At 39.3% G+C, this 22,063-nt stretch overlaps 1 protein-coding gene across 4 annotated transcripts in view; it reads right to left on the bottom strand.

Moving 5' to 3' along the window:
- Positions 1 to 22,063, bottom strand: part of NELL1 (neural EGFL like 1) — a 945,441-nt gene that overhangs the window by 663,016 nt on the left and 260,362 nt on the right. For all 4 annotated transcript variants that reach the window (XM_021085298.1, XM_021085297.1, XM_021085300.1 and 1 more), the window contains one exon: positions 17,542 to 17,670. In XM_021085298.1, the coding sequence (XP_020940957.1) occupies positions 17,542 to 17,670 (129 nt within the window). The remainder of the gene's footprint in view (positions 1 to 17,541; positions 17,671 to 22,063) is intronic.

Consider the following 22,063-nt stretch of genomic DNA (forward strand, 5'->3'; position numbering starts at 1 on the left):
GTTGCCATGAACTGTGGTGTAGACTACAGACACCGCTCGGATCAGGCGTTGCTGTGGCTGTGGTCCAGGCCAGCAGCTACAGCTCTAGCTCAGATTTGCCCCCCTAGCCTGGGCACTTCCACATGCCACATCTGCAGAAGGAAGGAAGGAAGAGAGAAAGAGAGAAAGAAGACAAGCAGGAAAGAGAGAAAGAGAAAGAGAGAAAGAGAGAAAGAGAGAAAGAGAGAAAGAAAGAAAGAAAGAAAGAAAGAAAGAAAGAAAGAAAGAAAGAAAGAAAGAAAGAAAGAAAGAAAGAAAGAGAAAAGGAAGGAAGGAAGAACCACCCAAAGCAATTCCTAAAATATACAAATTACACTGCCCAGGACCCACTAGAAGAAGAAAAAGTGAAAACCGACAAAACATTTCATTAAGTTTCTCTGATACCTGCTCTTCTTTTTTGTTCTCTTCTGTGTTTTTCTGTTTGTTTGTTTTGTCTTTTTAGGGCTGCACCTGTGGCATATGGAAGTTCCCAGGCTTAGGGTGGAATCAGAGCTGCAGCTGCTGGCCTACACCACAGCCACAACAACACAGCATCCAAACCATGTCTGCAACCTACACCAGAGCTCATGGCATTGCCAGATCCCTAACCCACTGAGTGAGGCCAGGGATTGAACCCACAATCATGGATATTAGTCGGGTTCGTTATCTCTGAGCCACAACAGAAACTCCCTTCCATTTTTTCCCCCATGGAGTCAAATACAACCTGGGATTAGGGTTGCAGACACACCATTTATTAACAGTGTATCCTTGGGTAAGTCATTTATCCTGAGACTTGGTTTTACGTAAACAGAAGTAGTATCTAGCTTATAGAGCTGTGAAAATTAAATTAAATAATGCCTACAAGATGCTAAGCATGCTGACTGCTGGTGAAAGGAGGCAGAGGACACAGTAATTGGTAGCAGTGGCAGCAGCTGTATCATTTGTTTACCATAGGGCTGAATTGGATCTAATGATGTTGTTTTGTATAGAAACAGCTGGATTAGGTATAAAAAGATACAGGTTTAATTATACCATCTGAGCCTCACTTCCCTCTTGCAGAGGTAAGAACTACGGTTGCAGAAGCTAAATGATCTAACACCATAACTTAACTAATGGGTAACCTCCAGCAAGACTTTTCCTAGCCTGAGTTCCACACCTGTAAAATGAGCATATAGACATGTGTATTAAGGTATAATAAGAAAAAGCATGTAAGGCATTAACAAATAATTACATTGAATGCATTAATAAATATAAAGCACCCATAATTACTATGATTCATTCATTCATTTATGCACTCAACCATTATAACAAATTAGCTTCTGTGTTCTAGGTGAGGCTTGATGTTAGAGATAGGCAGACAAAAATCCCTAACCTCTGGGAGTCTATTCTCCATGCTAATCAGAGTGCCTTGTGTACTGGAAGTATTCAATAAATAATTTGAGTATGTTTTAAGAGGAGACCCTGGTTTTTCATCTATAAAATCGTCAAAGAATGAGAATCCATATTTTATGGGATTTGATAGAAGACTGGGAAAATAAAATATATTAAAGCACTTTATAAACTACAATGCACTCTACAAATATTTGCTATCACATTTATTCTATTCATACACAGGCTTAGTGGTCATATATTCAGCAGTATCAAACCAACACTTTACCAAATGAGGAAAAAACAACATGATGAACCACTTTCTTAATAATTATTCAGAAAAAAAATAACACAGAGGTTGGGCAAATTATTAAAGGCAAAAAAGATTTTGTAGGAGTTCATATCAAATAAGTTTTCTTCAAATCGTATAATTCACTATAGGCATGATAGGAAATAGGGACATTTGTAACATAAGTATCTAGAGATTTCTGGGAATCCCCAGATTTGTAAACACTAGAAGAGCCTGTAATTTATGTAGTAAAACACATTGAGGACCATTTCCCAGAATGTGGTCCACAAAACACTAGTTTCGTGGAATGATAAGATGTTTTATGTGTTAGGATGATTTCATGTACCAATAAATGTTACAGATGCTAGGTTAAACCCACTTTTCTAAGGGCTCTTTAAAGCCACTGAATGAAATTTTAATCTGTTATGCAGCATATTCTACTCATTTATTTGAACAAGGAATTCTTTTTAATTTAATGATTTTTCTTAAGACTTTTTTTTTTACTTTATGATTTTTATTTTCTCCATTTTAGTGGGCTTACAATGTTGTCAATTTTCTACTGTATAGCAAAGTGACCCAGTCATACATATATATATATGTATATATATATATATATATATATATATTCATTCTTCTTCTCCAATTATCCTCCATCATGCTCTATCACAAGTGACTAGATATAGTTCCCTGTGCTATACAGCAGGATCTCATTGCTTATCTACTCCAAAGGCAATAGTTTGCATATATTAACCCCAGATTCCCAGTCCATCCCAATCCCTCCCCCTCTCCCTTGGCAACCACCAGTCTATTCTCCAAGTCCATGCATTTCTTTTCTGTGAAAAGGTTCATTTGTGTCCTATGTTATATTCCAGATATAAGGGTTATAGTATGGTGTTTGTCTTTCTCTTTCTGACTTACTTCACTCGGGATGAGAGTCTAGTTCCATCTATATTGCTGCAAATGGCATTATTTTGTTCTTTTTATGGCTGAGTAGTATTCCATTGTGTATATATACCACATCTTCTTAATCCATTCATCTGTTGATGGACACTTAGGTTATTTCCATGTCTTGGGATATTGTGAACAAGGAATCTTTCTCTCCACCCTTCTTAGGACAAGTAGAATAAATTTCATGAGTGCTACAGTAAATACAGCTGTAACACTGGGATGATCTTCTAGATTTTTAACAAGAGGGGCTCAATACTCAGTGACCAGTGGACAACCACAAAGCTGGGTATGAATGGAGATAACAGCCTGCTTGTCAACCAGGAGCTGGTTAAATTCCAGTGCACTCTGGCCAATTACTATATGTCATGGACATTTATTGCCTATACTAAAATATATTACAAATAATACTCAAAGGTGACAACAAAACCCAACCTAAACACTGCGTGCGTGTGTGTGTGTGTGTGTGTGTGTGCGCGTGCGTGTGCGTGTGTGTGTCCGGGTGAGATTTTCCACTTTCAAACATATCATATCCATTAACAAGAAAAGTCTATTTTGGGAGCTACCCCAGGACTAATCACACAGTAAGTGGTGGGTTTGAATTCTATTCTCAGGGGAGGCCCAGGTCTTACCACTGTAGTGGGGAAGAAGAACAGCAATGCACGTAGATACATCCAAGAACCCTCAAGGAAGCCCCTGATTTTGATCACCTACGGATACGGCATTAGTGAATAATAGTGAATAATCACTGACGACCCATGCATTGCATAGTCAACAAAACAGATTTTGCAAAATTCCACTTTGTGGAAGTATATGGAGATACTGAGAATGCAGAAAGTACTAACACTACTTACTTTTTTTTAATGTAAGCATTTCAAACTTCACATTAAACATTAATGCATTTATTTGTTTAGGGTTCCCTTTGACTGCCTCCACCCCAGACCAAGAGGAGGTGTGAAAACCCTGATGTGAGAGAAAGCACCCAATCTCCTAGAGATGTGCAGAATGGCAGCCCAGGAAGGGAGAGCTAACTAAAGCTCCCCAAGGATTCTGAGAATTGCTACTTATCACAGCTTGTCTGCAATTAAGGAAGGATGCTCTGTTTACCGTGCCCACCACAAAATGCTGCACTGGTGTTTCAGAAACATAAATATTACTTCTGTGTAAGAAATTTCCCACATACTAAAACTGGAGAAAATGGACACCTAGTCAGATGAATCGTGGCAAATAAAAAAAGTTTAACAGGAATCAAGGGGGGTTAATTTTCCTCTAGACCATTCCATCAGGCTATGCGTTTTGGTTTTTGGTTTTTGGGGTTTTTTTGTTTTTTATTTTTTAGGGCCACCCCTGCAGCATATGTAAGTTCCCAGACTAGGGGTCACATCGGAGCTTCAGCTGCCAGCCTACATCAGAGCCACAGCAACATGGGATCCAAACAGGGTCTGCTGGATCCTTAAACCCACTGGGCGAGGCCAGAGATCTAAATGGCATCCTCATGCTTAGTAGTCGAATTTGTTTATTCTGAGCCACAAAGGGAATTCTTGCATTACTTTTTGTGTCAGGAGGAGACAAGATTAAATCCTGGCCCCGTCATTTACTACCTATGTGACATTGGGTTTCTTTACTAAGTAGAGGCAGTTTGGATTATGTACGATTAACAAGTATAAAGACCTGCCTAGCACACTGCCTGGCAAAAATGATAACTTTTCCTGGACAAAGGAAAACTATCAAATACTTGAGAGTGTCGCATTTCCTACCACCAGTGGTTCATTTATTCAATAAACACTTAACTGAGTTGCCAGCCTGGTCCAGGCATGGTCCCCGGTGCTAGAGATACACCCATAAACAAAACAAGCAACAATCCCAGCCCTCATGAAGCTTACATTCCGGTGTTCATGAAGGGAATGCTCATGTCCATTCTTTCCTTCCCATCCCTAAACAAATAAATGTTTCACTTTGCCAGTCAAGTGTAGAACCTAAGTTTGCACAATGTTGGAAGCATCAACAGGTACACTCTATCTAATATGCCAAATTCCTTTTGTTCAGCTCAGAAAGGTTCCCATTAGAGTTTTGAGAAGCCAGGTGTCAACATCAAAACACAAAGTTCAGCATTTCGCAGCTCCAAGAAAAGTGACACATCGACAGAAGCGAATGGGGAGGAGTTTCTGAATTTCTTCAGCAGCTCCTTGGAGGCTGTGAGCTAGCACTGGGCTGTCTGAAAGTCTCTCTGATACTAAAAGGAGGGGAAGGTTCTTGTCAAGATGTACATCGTACAATGGAATACATGTCAAGGTCACTTTTGCCACTTTAAAACTGGCGAAGAGATTAACAAGATCGCTGAGATGTTAAATGCCTTAGTGGAAAGAAGCTGTAGAGTGCTAAAGATTAAAATGGGGAACCACACCTTCATTTGTTCACAAGTTCATTCAGAAAGTATTCCCTGTGTATTTACTACACTCCAGCCCTGGGCTGTGTCCTGGGGATACAAAGATGAATCAGATACAGCCCAAAGCTCTGAAGAGCTCTTTACCTAAAAAAAAAAAAAAAGTATGTAAAAAAGTCACTAATATCCTGTGTGACAGAAACTCTAATAAAAGTTTGAATAAAATACTATCAGAGCCCAGAGGAGGAAGCCACAAAGTCAGCCATTAGAGTTTGCTGGGATGCAGATGAAGCAGCCAGAGAATGATTCTAATTTCCCTCTTCATACAATATCCAATCTACCCCTCGCATCCAATCAATCACCCAGCCCTGTCAATCTCACCTCCTGCCCTTTTTTCCAATTCCATGTCCACCACAAGATCTTGCCAAGATGACTCCAACAGACTGACAGCTGGAATTTCTGCCCTGCTGTTATATTCCGTCTTCCACTGCAGCCAGGACAATTTTTCAAAATGCAAGTCAGATCTTGGCACATCTTTTTAAACCCTTCAGCAACTTCTCATTGCCCTGAGTGTAGAATATGAACTTCTAGGGCCTCAAGGGCTGGCCCCCGCCTCTGCACTCACCACTCCCCATCTCCCACCTTGGGTTCCAAACAAAGTGTATCTTTGCCCTCTTGTACCTCCAGGTCTTCAAAGATGCTGTTCCCAATTCTTGCATCAATCTCCGTCTTACCCTGCCTCTTGTTTCACTAACTCCCTCTTATCCTACAGCCTCACCTTGTACGACCCGTAGCACCCCACCCTTCCCCATCAAACATTCCTCATCCCTCACAGCCAGTCCTAATCTTCCAAAACCTCTCTCTTGGAGTTCCCATCATGGCACAGCAGAAACGAATCTGACTAGTATCCATGAGGATGCAGGTTCAATCCCTGGCCTCGCTCAGTGGGTTAAGGACCTAGTGTTGCCGTGAGCTGCAGTGTAGGTCACACACTCAGCTTGGATCTGGTGTGGCTGTGGCGGTATGGTATGATAGGGACTGTAGCTCTGATTTGACCCCTAGCCTGGGAACCTCCCCATGTCACAGGTGTACCCCCCCCCAAAAAAAGACAAAACCTCTCTTTTATGGCATCTTTCCTGTTAATTCCATGAATCGGACTTCCTCTTCCTTACTACTCACTGACATACATCCTGAAGCATACTGTATAAGATTGAATTGTGTCTAAGTGAGCATTTATCATATTCAGATTTAACATTTAACTAAAACCCTATTTTATTCTAGATACTTCCTTAGACCTTCGTGCTCAGTTCCTATGGCTGTCCTTAAAAGAAACTAACTAATAAGGTAAAAACTGGCACATGAATTTTACAAAGGGAAATGGAACATGATGAAGTCCCCTGCTTAAGTTCATGAAATAATGGTAAAGCCAGGATTTCTATATCAAGTGCCCCAAATCTAAGTCAAATAATTTTAATTTACCCTTGCTACTCTCCTCTAATTATTGTGAGTGTACGATTCATGTTTTCCCAGGCAAACCTCACCAAGAAACAGAAGATACAATAGGCACACTATACCAGCCACAATACTAAAGGCACAAAAAGAACTCACTAATTTGAATTCTTCTCAGTCCTATACAGATATTAGGTACCTTGGAAATAGCCAAAAGGTGTTTATTTTTTAAATAACCCAAAACATTAAAATCTACTAAATTCCCATTTCCCCTTTTCTTTTTTTCTCTTCTTTCATTTTGCTACATAAAAAATGCCAAGTACTATACATAATATGAGATATGCAGAATGCCTTTCAAGGTGACATTCGAAAAGTCCTAAAATACTGTACAGTGAGCCAAAGGTGAAAGTACATCACTGGAAAATAGCATAAGGCCATCTTCACAGGTCCAAACTCTGGGTACCATCTGGCCCCTCTGATAGATTCACCAAAGAGCAGAGCAAGGAAGATTCACCCAGGAAAATGCTAGACTCCGGAGGACTCAGCTCTCAGAAGAAAATCATGGTCAAGAATCAGAGGTAATGTGTCAAGAAGGATTTGGGGAAAGACCAAGCAAAGCTGGACAAGCTCATCTCTTTGATGTCAATGATGCTTTATTTCCTCAGCACCCATCATGGCCAAGTCTGAGAAGCCATGAAGACATCCCCTATGTAAGCAATGTTGCCTCCATGTGGCCATGAGATGACCTTCCTAACCTCCCAGTCTAGTAACATCCTCCCCATCTCAAATCCTCCATTAAATTCTCTGTGGCCTACAGCAGTGACCTCTGTTTTTAATCATGCTTGCTCATTGATAGAGACGTAGGGGCATGGACCCCCTATATGAAAACATTTACTTAATTAAAAATGCACTATTATAGTAAGCCATGATGTACACTGTAAAACTTACACTGAAATAAAAATTTAAAGGAAATGAAAATAAACATATAAAAGTTATAATAATATTTTCTCCATATACCAATGGATCCAATTTCTCACCTGCATAGGTCTGCATCCTTTATGGGTACACCCTGGCCTATAGGGTAAAACTGAAAACTCTTTAGTATGCTTACAATGCTTTTCACCACCACTAATGGTTTTCATCTGACCATTAGCCCTATCTCCATTCTCATGTAGGTATATATGAGGAGATTTACCTAGGTATTGCTCTAATATTTCATACAGGCATCATAACATATATAATATGTTATATTACCATGGCTTAGAGTCCCACAGGCTGCCGTCTACAAGCTGAAGAATCAGGACAGAGGATGGTATAACTCAGTCTAAGGTCAAAACATGTATGCAAGGAGGCTGCTGTTCCAAGCCCTGGAGTCTCAAGGTCCAAGAAACAGGAGCTCCATTGTCCCCAAGCAGAATAAAGATGGATGTCCTAGGTCAAGCAGGGAAAGAAGGATTTTGTCCTTCTTTTGTTCTATCTGGGCCCTCAATGCATTAGATGACTCCTGCCCACATCGGTAAGGGAGTCTGCTGAATCAAATGTTAATCTCTTCCAGAAACACCCCCATGGACACCCTCATAAATAATGTTTACTAGCTATTCGGTCTTCCCTTAGCACAGCCAACTGACATATAAAATTAACCATCACAGTTAGATATATATATATATTGTGTGTGTGTGTGTGTGTGTGTGTGTGTGTGTATCTCAGCCCCAAATAACTGAAGGGCCAAGTTCTAGTCCAAGCAATGCCAAGATGAAAATATTTATTGTTAATATAACGATAAATAATTACATGATGTATAATTACCTCATTATCATTATAAATCACGTTATAATACCAAGCTACACTGTTTTAGCCTTTACAAAATACTTCCACATTCCACCCCTTATTTAACCTTCACAAGTAACTGGTATTATTTGGATCCTTTTTTTAGACGTTCTATTTGGACCATGAGAAAATCAAAATATAGAAGAACTGGGTAACTTTCCAGGATCACCCAGCTGGTAGAGCCAGAATCATTCAAGATCTCCTTATCCTGAGTTCCTGCTCTTTCACTGCATCAGTGCCATGGGAGTTGTCAAGAAAAAAATAAAGTCAGGGAAAATGCTAGAAAGCAGGACTATTTGAGGATAGCCAACTTGCAATGCAAATATCCAGGTACAATCTGCTTAGTTCTCCTGCCCAAGAGTTCTCTCACCCACATTCACACTAATTTTTCACTTTCTGGAGTTCCTGTCATGGTTCAGTAGTAACGAACCTGACTAGTATCCATGAGGATGAGGGTTTGATCCCTGGCCTTGCTCAGTGGGTTAAGGATCTAGCATTGCCATGAGCTGTGGTGTAGGTGACATACACAGCTTGGATCTGGCCTTGCTGTGTCTGCAGTGTAGGTCAGCGGCTGAATCTCCAATTGGCCCCCTAGCCTGGGAACTTCTATATGCCATGGGTTCAGCCCTAAGCAGCAAAAAAAAAAAAAAAAAAAAAAAAAAAAATTTAGAAATTTTCACTTTCTTTTGTTATGCTATTTGAAATTTAACAGTGTGGGGATTTTCTTAATTAAGCATCCCCTTTTAAGAATGTATTCATCTCTAGGAACATTATCTGGATTATCAATCACTCACAAATATGTGTAAACTTTTTCCATGAGTTGTTTTCCTCCTAGCATAAGCCTCAGAACCACAGCATGTGAGGAGCTGTGAGTTTTTGGAAAGAAGAGATGGGTCACTTTGGGGAAAGAGGTGTACTGGGGACAGAATAAATCCAGATGAGGCCATACAGTGGGGGCCACAGGGATGTCTAAAGATGATGCAAACAAGAAAGCAGAAGCAAGAGAGTTAAATCCTGTCTGTCTAGCATCCTAGTGAGCAAGTTGTAATACAATCAATTGAAGCCAGAGGCCCATGTGGTGGAGCAGGGAGGGATTCAGGAAATAAACCAAAACTAAGAGGCATAAAATTAACAGGGGACACTTTTATTTTCACCCGGTAACTGTGGCAAAACTGGAAAACTATTGACAAAGCAAGATTCTTTTTCTTCCTAGGCATAGAGCTGGACACCATTTATGCACCTATCTTGCAGTTAGGAAAGCCAGTAACAAAGTGCTGGCCAGTAGAATGTGGCCAGCACTAGCCCCTAAAAAGCTCCCAGTCATCACCTTCCACTCCCTTTCCCCTGCCAGGGTGCCCATGGTGGAGCCAAAGAGGGAAGCAGCCTGGGGCCCTGAATCACGGCTTTGAGAAAAGCCACCTGTCAATCAAAAATGTCCATTTCAAAGGCTAGATGAAGGGAAACAAAAATGTCTATTGTGTTGAAACCAGAGAATTTTTTTTTCTATAGGCAGTTGACCTTTTTAAATTCTTTTTAAATGAGTCTCTTCTTCAAATTGTTTAATTAAATTATTAAAATTAAATGATTCTCTTCCAAGTCAAGGGACAGCTACAATTTCTCTCTTGCTATATGGTGACAAAAGTCAATCTGTAGCAAATAATGGCAGCAGAGTTTACATGGAATGAAGTGAAGAGGCAGCATGAATATTATGGGATGGACCATTAGCAAAAAAGAGCAGAACCAGCCTGAGATACAGATTTTTATGCTGAAAAGCAGCACTTGATCAACCCTAACAAGACAAATCTGATACAAGAAAGAGTGTCAGATACAGAAAGGCATGAATCAGCTAGAGACTTCTCATTCATTTATTCTTTTTAAAATATTTTTGATTAGAGTATAGTTGATTTACAGTGATGTGAAAATTTCTGCTGTACAGCAATGACCCAGTCACGCATATATATACATTCCCTTTCTTACATTATTTTCCATTATGTTCTATCCCAAGAGATTGGATATAGCTCCTTGTGCTGTACAGGAGGACCTCACTGCTTATCCATTCAAAATTTAAACAAACATTTTGATGTGCCTTTAACACCCTCTGTACTTTTCTAGTGCTAGAGATACAGTGACAGAGATAAAATCGCTGCCTTCCTGCTGCTTATATTCTCAAGGGAAAAGTCAGATCATAATCAAACAAGAAAACAAAACCATTTTAGATTATAAGTGCTATGAAGAAAATAAAATAACCGAAGAAAGTGAAAATGGTATAGAGAGTAGCTGACGGTAGTAGCAGAGTTAACTGAGTGAGGTCAGTTAGGAGAAAACTTTCTAAAGCGTGACATGTGAGCTACAACTCAAACGATGGCTAGAAAGCAGATTTGCCAAGATCTAGATGAAAGGCATGCCAGGGTGAAAAAAGTTCTACTGCACAGGCCTCCGGGAAAAATATAAGGAATGAGAGAGCAGGTGGGGAAAAAGAAAACACAGAAAAGGGGGTACACAATGCAATCAGAAAAGTAGAGTCCAGTTCACACAGCGCCGTCCATAGGACCAAGCTTGAACATTATTCTAAGATAAGAGGAAGCAATGAGATGATTTTAAACAGAAGAGTGACATGATATAACTTACATTTTTAAGAGCTCTGATTGATATTTGGAGACTAGCTTACAGGGGTCACTGCTACAATCACAAGCCATGACATAAAAGAAGCTTGGACAAGAGTCGGAGCAAGACATGGGTAAATCTGTGATTCATTTTGGAAGTAAAGCTACCAAGTTGACCTCCTGATGTAGTAGATGCTGGGAGTGAGGGATGCATGGCATTGATGATGACTTTCCCATCTAGTGACCTTAGCAACAGGGTGGATGGAAGTGTCATTACAGAATATGGGAGAAAAGTACCTGATCCCCTGGTCTCAGGACCGTGGAACTCAGAAGAGCTTTGCAGTATAACAGATCAGCCACATGATGAGTAAATTTGGCTTCTGCATGCTAGCCTAGAAACCTAATCAACACTTACGGCATTTTTATCCTGAAGAAATAACTCAAAATTCCAAATATCTTACAAATGATCTTTTAAAACATGGTCAAGTTAAATAAATAAATACATTAATTAATTAAAAAGACAAATAGCAAATGCTACTTAAATAGCAGTCCTGACCACAGCGCCGGTTGGTTTGACTGGGGCTCTTTCCTGAGCAATGAGCTCAAAAATTAACTTCTTACTTCAACCCAAGTGCAATAACCAAGGTTGGGATTTGGGCTTTATTTTTTGTTGTTTTAATTCCAAAAAGAAAGTTAGTGGCATAGGCAGGCAGGGGGGTAGGGAGGGGGGCAGTTCTGCTAAGAAGAGGCAAGAGTTTAAGCAGGTGGAGGAACCAGAGCAGGTGCTTTTGCAAAGTGGCCTTGGGAACAAAGAAGCAGAGGCAAAGAAAAGCCAGGGCCAGGAAGAAAGCGCATGTGAACCTGCTGCTGGGAGGAAAGTGACATGTGAGTTTATCATGAGCCAAGCAATGGCCAGAGAGTTCTGTGTCTTAGAAAAGGGGGTTGGATGGGGGAGAAGGCAGGGATTTTTTTTTTTTTTTTTTTTTTTTTTGGCCATGCCCATGGCATGCAGAAATTCCTGGGCCAGGGAGCAAATCCACTCCACAGCAGTGACAACACTGGATCCTTAAGCACTAGGCAGCCAGGGAACTCTAAGGATTATTAAAGGATAACTGAATACCAAAAGATCTATTAGTCATACAGGCTAAATACGAAGAGAGAGAAAAAGGATTCCCTGAGGTATTTTTATCTCAGTCATTCTGAACCCCTGGAGATAAATAAGAGCTGGGGCTTAGAATTAAGGTTTAACTAACAACGAGTGATCAAAAAGAGGTTTTTGATCCCTGTGCTGTTCCAGTCAGAACATTAGGAGACTGAGGCCCAGATTTGAGCATAAACTAGGCTACCTAGATCCAAAGGCTCGTGCATTTTATAAAATTTCAAAACGAACAAGTCTGGTCTGATTAATCCTTGGATAATGAGAAGTGTAATGAAGCACACTCACCATTTCCCACACATTCTCATTTCCCATGAATTCTCTTAATCAGGAATTCACAGGGTCTCGTTTCTATGGAAGTGCACTCATATTAGCCTCTGCATCCAAGAAGCATCAGCTGTTCTGAATCTTCTTTCTGCTTGAACTCTGACCTTGTTGCCACTTTCTCAGCCTCTTAACATTCTAAGTGTCAGACCCTTTGTCATCACTTCCAGTCATGGGAAAGAAGTTATAAATCACCTTGCTAATAAGTTGCTGTGTTTCAGACACTTCAGTAGTTTTGTTACATGAAATTATTAAATGTAAACCTATAAATGCCATTTTGTTTCACTACATATTATCCTTGCATTTAACCCCACTCAAGTTTTTCCAAGGAAGGGATGACTTCATCACGATCAATCATTACACTTGGTACCTCACTGCTAACAATATGCTCCTCTCGGATCTGATAGAACTTGGTCCTTCCATCTAAAAACATTCTTTCCTGCTGCCTCCAATTCTCCCCAAAGGTGTAGACATGAGAGGCTCACTTTCTCAAAGTATTGGCCCCAAAGAGTACACACTCTTCCAACTCCTAGCAAGATCCTCATAAATATTAATGATGTAAGTTGATGGTGATGATAACTGTTGTGATTCATTAAATGTTAAGTGAATGTCAGACAATTAGCTACATTTTTGACCTGCATTGTCTCATTATCATCTTAATTGGGAAATCCAGCTCCACACATTGGATTTGGCCATAACAAAGCACTAATTTACAGCTTGCGGTCGGCAAAAAAAAAAAAATATATTACTTGACAGTAGGGCCAGAGAAGACTAATAATGGTCCACACAATTTGTACTTTTTCTGATAATTCTCAATGATTGCTCTGTTAAATATATATATATATATATATACATTCTATCATGAGCACTGAGCTGGGGGTGTCCTTCCAAAACCACAAGATTAGGGTCAACTAAGCAGGCAGGTATACCAGTAGGCTTAGGCTAAGTTATGAAAAGGTAACAGCTAATTGCACCTTTGAAAATTTCCATAACCCACATGATTATTTCTCACTTATGCCACATATCTATTCCCTGTCAGGTGTTGCACAGCTCCATGTCATCTTCATTGTGGGACTCTGGAACTGTGCTACTTTATAAGAAAGAGAAGGAACCCTGCAACAGCTTGTAGAGGCTCTACTCTGAAATGGTACATGTCACAGCCATTCATATTTCATTAGACGAAGGAGACAACAAATATTTTGAACAATACCACATTAGAACAGGGTGGGTGGGGAGGTAGTGCATGAAGTCAGGGCATAAAGACCTGGAGGAGGAATAAGTATTATCTTCATTTCATTTCTCTGAGTCTTTGTGTCTGCACTTTAAAAAATGGAGTTAATGTGGCTAACACTACAATTTTCCTCAAAGATTTACTGCAAGGCTCAAAGAGCACAATATCTGTAAGAGGAGTTAGAAAAATTCAGAGCACTCTGTAAGTAGGAGGTATTACTTAATGCTAATTGTAGTCCTTTCTCTGCCTGACAGATGGCATGATGCATCTGACACCACATTGTTTTTTGTTTCTTCCATGTAACTTTTTACTGCAAGAAGAAAAAAGTTTATGAGACTCTATGTACCATATTCATGAAGATCATGAATAGGCCTGAATTGCTACACTTTGCTGAGACATTACCTCTAATTGAAACTAATGTATCAGAAAGTATTTAAAACCAACCCATCGAAAAATGTCATCACAAAGGTTAAAAAATGCCTCAGTAGACCAGATTCATAAAATACCAAAATCCAATGACAACAGTTTTGAAAATGGGGAATGTTCCTGCTTGAGTTGGATGAGGCAAAATAAAACGACCTCCTCTGAATTGTATCACAGCTGACAAAGGGTCTTATTATCTTCTATTGATTGGCCAGGAGTTCCGATATCTCCTCTATGGCAGTTTCTATGGCAATCTCTGTAGCACAGGAGTCCTTAATGCACTATCTCTGTTACTGCTCTAGAAAGTCAAGAAAATTGAAAGTCTTTTTGCTTCTTTTTCCACTGAGAGCCTGAATAGGCTTTTCAAGATAGCCTGGACAACGTGTGTAATATTTTGTTTTAATTTGCAAGCCAGTCTTGTTCATCATGGTTTGTACAATCTGGGTCATTTTCACTCCATTTACTCAGAGTAAAAAATAACTTGCCTGAAGCAGTTCTTAAGCATCTACTCCTCTCTAGGCTATAGTAAGACAGTGAACTCAGCCTCTGAGAGTCTCTGTTACACAGACGGGCACTTGGTAAGCATCTCAGAGGATAATTCTGAGGACAGAGCTGGGGAAAAGGCCATAAACTACATTTTACCATAAAAGAATGTAGTATATATAGCTTTTTGCCCACCCCAAACCACCCATACCCTCTTCCTATTGCTACAACCCTCATTAGTTGGGGCAATGGCCAAAGATCACTTGGTCTCGGGGAAGCAAACTCTGCCACAGATCCAAGGGTTGACCAAAATTAGCCCAAACCAGTGAGCATCATCTCACTCCCCTTTCCCCAAACACTGGTATAGGGGTGGAGAGGGTGTAACCCAGCTCTGAAAAATAAGACAGCAGAAGACTTCTGCATGGGGAGAGAGGTAAGGGAGGAAGCTTCCAGGAGGAACTTTCTTTAACATGAAAAGACAACCTCACACAGAGAAGGTTTTTAACCCCTGGCCCTCCCTTCCTTCCTTGCTGGTATGAGGCCATCATGCCTGAGGCTACGGCAGCCATCATGCAACCACAGCAAAATAAGCCCAAAGCCCAAGTGTGCTGAAGATGGAAGAAATAAAAGAGAGAGGGCGATTGCTCTAAATGACATTCACTCTACTTGGTTCTCAGGGCCTCCTATCCAGATGCCCAGCATTTGATCCCTGTTCTATTCTGAGTTCTATTCTTACATGCTCTAATGTTTAGTTATTTCTTCATAGATGCTATCCTTCTCTTTATGAACAAACCCTCTGGAACTCGTAGAATGTCTCCATGGTAACAGAGAAATGAATGAAGCCTGAGCACATCACCATACCCAAGGTGGTACCAGAGTACATACCAGCCCAACAATGAGCTGAGCAGCATGTTCAAGAAAACAGTGATTTAGACCGGAAATCGCTCAACATAATCAATAAAATCAGGTGCTCATATACAAGCGATAGGCATAATATCACAATGACACTTCACAAAATTGATTCCACACACTAAAAAAAGAGAGAATTAAAGAATTCCAGGAGTTCCCGTCATGGCTCAGCGGTTACCGAATCCGACTAGGAACCATGAGGTTGCGGGTTCGATCCCTGGCCTTGCTCGGTGGGTTAAGGATCCAGCGTTGCCGCGAGCTGTGGGGTAGGTTGCAGACGCGGCTCGGATCCTGTGTTGCTGTGGCTCTGGCATAGGCTGGTGGCTACAGCTCCGATTCAACCCCTAGCCTGGGAACCTCCGTAGGCCGTGTGAGCAGCCCAAGAAATGGCAAAAAGACAAAAAAAAAAAAAAAAAAAAAAAAAGAATTCCAAACAGCAATTTCCTCCTAAGCTCTACTAGATCTCAATAGCTAAGAGGAGCCAGGAATGGTGGTTTGCCGGTTCCAATGGACAGCTAAAAAGTCTGCCAATTGTAGAATCAGGATTCAATTCACTTTGAGGTTCTTTCTATCATTTTTAAAATTGTTCACAATCTATGACCATATATAGCGTACGGTAAGCAAATTTTTTTAGACCATTACCTGGTCTGTGGGATTTTTTCCGTGATGAATGGAAAAGAAATGTTCACTTTTTTATTTGTAAAATTACATTAATTTCCTGACAAAAAATAGAAAGTTGCATAAGATATGAAAAAATAAATGTTAATGTGAAATATGGACATTAATAGCCCTCTTCCTCAAAACTCACAAATAAGTAACAGGATGTTAATGGATAGATGAAAAAGTTCATAACTAAGGGGGCAACTTCATCCTCCCAAGTGGCAAATCTCCCAAATCAAGTTCAAAGCTATACAGGTAAGCAAAAGAAGAAAAAAAAAAAAGTGTACAGGAAAGGAGAGAACATTAGACATACATTGCTATTGAGAACCAGAAGAAATGAAAACCAAAGGCTACCTACCAGGTTCTGAACACAGTAATTAGACACATTTCCTAAGCAATTGAAGAGGTCTTTAGTCAAAGACAGAAAGTTAAGCAGGTGTCAACCATATAAAACAGCACAATGGTCTTTATCACGATAATACCCAACCCACGTGAGACCCATATCGGTAGGAGGAGAGTGACCAAAATTTTGCACCATTTATTGCATTCAAGACATCTACCTTCCTGATTAACAGACCATCAAGGTTCAATATACTGTTAGCAAAGATGACAGAAATGACTGGGTGCAACCAGGACAGAGAAACAGTCCAGCCATCACTTTGCTTGTAAGCATTTCTCTAAACGGATGGGAGGGAGCCAGCGAGCATTGGAGAAATGGATGGACTCAGATTTTAGGGCACTATGCCTCAAAGTCCAAAGTAAGAACTAATCCTTGACCCTCTGGCACATTAAAGGACCAGGAGTATGCAGTGCTTGCCACCAGAGTGCTGAGCATCAAAAGGGATGTTCTCATAAGACAGTGGAGGTGTTCTGCTCTACAAAGTGAAAATGGGGGTCGCCGATGCTTGAGGCCATTAACCCACCACAATGGCATCGGTCCAAGTGCCAACGTTATGAGTCCATCTGCAACTGGGACTTTTAATATAGTGTGGGAATTAGCAACACATGAATCAGTCATTAAGAAACACAATTGAAAAAAAAAAAATTCTGACCTTAGCAGGTGAAGAAGGTGGCAACTGGGTATAAGCTAGTATCAAAACATCCATTCAAAATGAGGACGTACCACACAACATTTAATTGAAATTGGGGATGAAAATCTACTCAAATAAGGCAACATAAAATGAGGTATTTAAAGTTTTGTTGGTAATTTTTAAATATGGTGACAGCAGAATACGGGATTTGATATGGCCCTACCAGTTTGGTTGTTTGCTGTATTTAACAACCTTCAAGGGTCTTGTTTCCCCATGCTATTAAGCAGCTTGGATAAGTCAGGAGAATGAAGTACCCTAGGCAGTTGATATAATTTCTTTTAGGATTCTACAGAACCAGAGCCAAGTGAAGGCTTTCAATCCTCAACCACGTCTACCAGGAATACATTTCTCACAAGCTGACTTTATTAAATAGCTCCCTTACCTTCACAGTAGGCAGAGTCTCCCTGGACAGAGATGTAACCATTCTTGCACTCACAAGTAGCTTTAGTATTCCAATTTTTGCACTCTGAGTTTTCACCACATTTAGGTCCTTCAGCACAGAAGTTATGACCTAGAAGAAGCAGACAAAAGTTTACATCAGGAAAGAAGAGAATAAAAGACATCTGAATAATAAAGCATGAAACATTTTTTTTTTGCATGAAACATTTTTATATGTCACCATCCATGAAAACACACCTCAGCAATATGCAAAGGTAAGGTGGCAAGGGGAGAGAACACTATTAACAAGAAACTTTACAACATCCCGTGCTTGAGATTTTTTTTTTTCCCCTTAATAAAGGGAAACAAATTTGCTAAGTTTTTCCTTCTTGAAGGCTTTTATCCATGTTGATCCTGAATCTTCTTCCTACTACCTTCTTGCGCAACTAGTCCTTTTTGCTTTTTAGGGCCGCACCTGCAGCATATGAAAGTTTCCAGGCCAGGGATTAAATCTGAGCTGCAGATGCCAGCCTACGCCACAGCCACAGCCACACCAGAACAGAGCCACCTCTGCGACTTATACCACAGCACACAGCAATGCCAGATCCTTAACCCACTGAGCGAAGTCAGGGGTCAAACCTGCAACCTCATGGATACTAGTCGTGTTCTTAACCTGCTGAGCCATGAAGGGAACCCCAATGACTAGTCTTTTTATATTATATATATGAATATATAAATTTTATATATATGAATATATAAAATAAAAATCATTATTCCCTATTACACCTCCTCAAGGAATCCCCCCAGTCATCAGAGACAACTATCCTAGCTTTTATGTAAATCCCTCCTTTACATATTTTTATAATTTTACCATATATAAATATATATTTCTAAACAACTGATTACTTAGTTTTACCCATTTTGAACTTCACGTCGATGAAATCATACTGTACTTATCTTCTATGGTGTATTCTTTTATTCATCCATGTTAATGTCTATATTCACCAATGATGTATAGTAATTCACAATACCAGTATTCCACAATTACCCATTACACTATGATGGACATTTGAGTCATCTGCAGCTTTTGAATTACAAACATCTTTTTTTAACCACGTGTTTAATATTTCTTGGCATAACAATTCTTCTTGAATCTTAGACATTCAAGAAGAATTACTCCAGGATAATTATTTCTCTTCTAATGTATTCTTTAGAAAATCCTCTAGTGAAGATATTTTGATAGTAATTATATCCGATTTCAATTTATCTAAATATACCCTTTGACTAACCTCCCACTTAAAAAATACCTTTATTCTATTACATATGGAGGGAATAAATAAGATCCTACTGTATAGAACACAGAATTATATTCAATGTCCTATGATAAACCATAATATAAAAAGAAAAAAGAAAAACTAGGTTTTTGGGGTATAGAGTTACTTCATCTAAATATTTTGAAGATATTCCATTGTTTTCCAGGGCTTCTATTATTGTTGTTGAGAAGTAGGTTACTGACCTAATAATCACTTTTTAATATGTGACAAACCCTTTCTCTGTGGCTTTTAAGATCATATTTTGTTCAGTTGGTAGATAGGTTTTGTTTCATTTTATATTCATTAACTTTAAAGTATTTAGTTGTGAATTTATTTTTATTTATTCTTCCTAGGATTTCTTGGGATTCTTGAATCCAAAGATTAAATTTTTTATCAATTCAGAAAATTGATAAAGGCTGATAAAGCTATTTTCTCTGCAAACTTTCTCTCTCCATCATTTTCTCTATTCTATCTCTAGAACTCTAATTAGCTATTATTTTCTCCTCAAGCTCTCCTCCATGTTACCAAGGCTTGTTTTAAGAGTCTCATCTCTTTTTTCTATGCTGAATTCTACTTAACTTCCAGGTGCATATTTTGGTTTATTAATTCTCTCAAGTAGGGTCATATTTTGTTTCAGTAATCTATATCATTTTTATTTTACTTATACTTTAATTTCCTGTAATTCAATTTCTTTTTTTTTTTTCAATCTCCTTGGTCAAATTTGTAGTCTCTTATTCTATTTTAATTCCTTTTTTTTGGCCATGCTTGTGAGCCTGTGGAAGTTCCAGGGCCAGGGATCAAACCCGCACCACAGCAGTGACTCAACCCACAGCAGTGAAAATGCTGGGTTCTTAACCCACTGAGCCACCAGGGAACTCCATTAATTTCTTTTTATAAAAACATATTAGGTTTCCCCAGTGGCACAGTGGGGTAAGGATCTGGCATTGTCACTTCAGCAGCTCAGTTTCGATTCCTGGCCCAAGAACTTTTGTATGCTGTAGGTGCAGCCAAATAAAAAGTATTAGACATATATTTTATTCAGATATCTCCAATATCTGAAGTAAAATTTTACTGATATAAAATCAGCATCTGATTTTACAGTTTGTTGTTTCACTGAGTATCATGGATGAGGACTTATTTTCTTGTGTTTTGAGTGATTCTTCTATTTCTGAGCTCTTATTTTTTTTTTAGGATTTAATCTGTGGGAATTATTTGAAGTTTGGGTTTTAAAACTGTATTTCTTCAGAGGATCTGTATTTGCTTTTGTCAGGCGCCTGAGGAAACTATCAACCCACAATCACTTTAAACTACATTTTGCCTTTGGGGCATAAGGATTGAGCCACACAGGTAGAATAAACGTAGGCCCTAAACTTCTAGGAATACAAACTTCTCTCTGCCACACTCCCTTATCTAGAGTCAAGGCTGACAGGCAAGCCTCCTTTTACAGAATGGATTTTGCCTGTCACCCACTGAGGGCTCATCCTTCAAGCCTCCTGATTTATACACTTCATACCAGCCCCAGGGTTTGTCTTCTTTATACTTACACAGGGTCCACCAGAAGCCAGATTCTACCAATAGGGATTATAAATTGCCCTCTGGGCAAATGCCAACTCCAGTGTGTTTACTTATCTCCATGGGATCACCCACTTTGAGTATTTCTGGTCTCTGATTTTTTTTTTCTCTCCTACTTCTATAACCAGCTCCACCAACATTTCCACACCAAAAAAAACTTTGTTATGCAGCATTTTTAGGTGAAGAAGGAGGAATTGGCTATAGCCACCACAGGAGTTGTGAAGTTCAAATATAATAAAGCATATAAAGGCACTTCATCATCTTTGATTCTGTACATTTTAGTAAATAGTAATTATACTGCCACATCACAATTGTGGTCTCTTAGAAAACAATAGACTCTAGAGAGGAAATCTAATTTATAATTTAGGGTCTATACTAATAAACACTATAAATCACTTTGCTTATCTAGGAAAGGACAAATTCAGTGATTTCCACACTATTCCTCAGAGTGTTGGGAGCAGATGGTTGTCAGGTACGGCTTAGTCTCTTATCTCTGATTCAGAAAGAATAGCTCTGCTTTTATGATTTTGACAGAGTGATCATGTGAACAATAGTTTCTGGCTTTAAAAAAATATAGTAAACACTGAACTATATAAATTCCAAGCTTAATTCCTTTTGGTGACAACAGTCTAGAATGTTTTTTTCTTTGAAAAAAAAAAAAAACACTCTTTAGACCATACGTAGCCTGAAAGATAGTAACTCTTTATTAAATAGTGATATTCATGTACCTTTATGCCTGGCATTACAATAGCTGTTTTAGAGAGGGGAATAATACACCTTATTAGTATGTGTGGAAAGAGTTAAATGGGTTTATCCCATGTAAAGCACTTAGAACAATTCTTGACACATACTAGGAGGTCAATAAATGTTAGCCACTATGATGAGAAAGATAACTATTAGGATAATGTTGACAACAATGACTAAATTCCAAAATAACTTGATAACACTCTTAGCGTTGACTTCAAGATAAGAGAAGCTCAAATTCATCAATATTTAGCTACTAAATGGAGATGCCAAGAAACTAAATTAAGTCTGGTACATGCCAAGGCCCAGGTACTTTTCATATATCCTCTCACACAGCAAACCCAGCAAAAAATAGAAGATGTAGCCTCTGTGTAACATTAAAGAGTGGATCTACAGGTTTAGGGGAGCCTAGTATTACAGCCAGCCTCACTGACCTGTTAAGTGGTGATTGCTAACCAAAATTAGAACTTAACTTGCTAGAAATCTGAAACCTCTTGTGGGTCAAGAATACTTCTACAAGGGCTCCAATGACTTGTAAGAACCGTGAGAAGTACTTGATGTTTTTTTGCTAGCAAGGGGACAATTTTTAGGCATCACAGCTCACTTTGCAAGAGGAAGTGCTTAGATTTCCCTCCCCACATCAGAATGGATCAATAATTAAGCTGTCACATTTTCTCTCATTATAAAGCTTGACTCAATGTCATATGCACATCCTTTGTCATATGTCTATGTTTTTTTTTCTTTCCTGGAGACTGCAACTGTCCTTTTCCTCCCACTTGTATTTGACAGGCATTTGACAGGCTGGAACAGAGCCCCCCAAACATTGTTGATTTTCCAATGAATATCTCTCTAACATGTGCTATGTCAATTCAGAGAGTTGGGTCAACTGTATTTCAA

The sequence above is a fragment of the Sus scrofa genome, chromosome 2 (assembly GCF_000003025.6).
Source record: "Sus scrofa isolate TJ Tabasco breed Duroc chromosome 2, Sscrofa11.1, whole genome shotgun sequence".
Lineage (NCBI taxonomy): Eukaryota > Metazoa > Chordata > Mammalia > Artiodactyla > Suidae > Sus > Sus scrofa.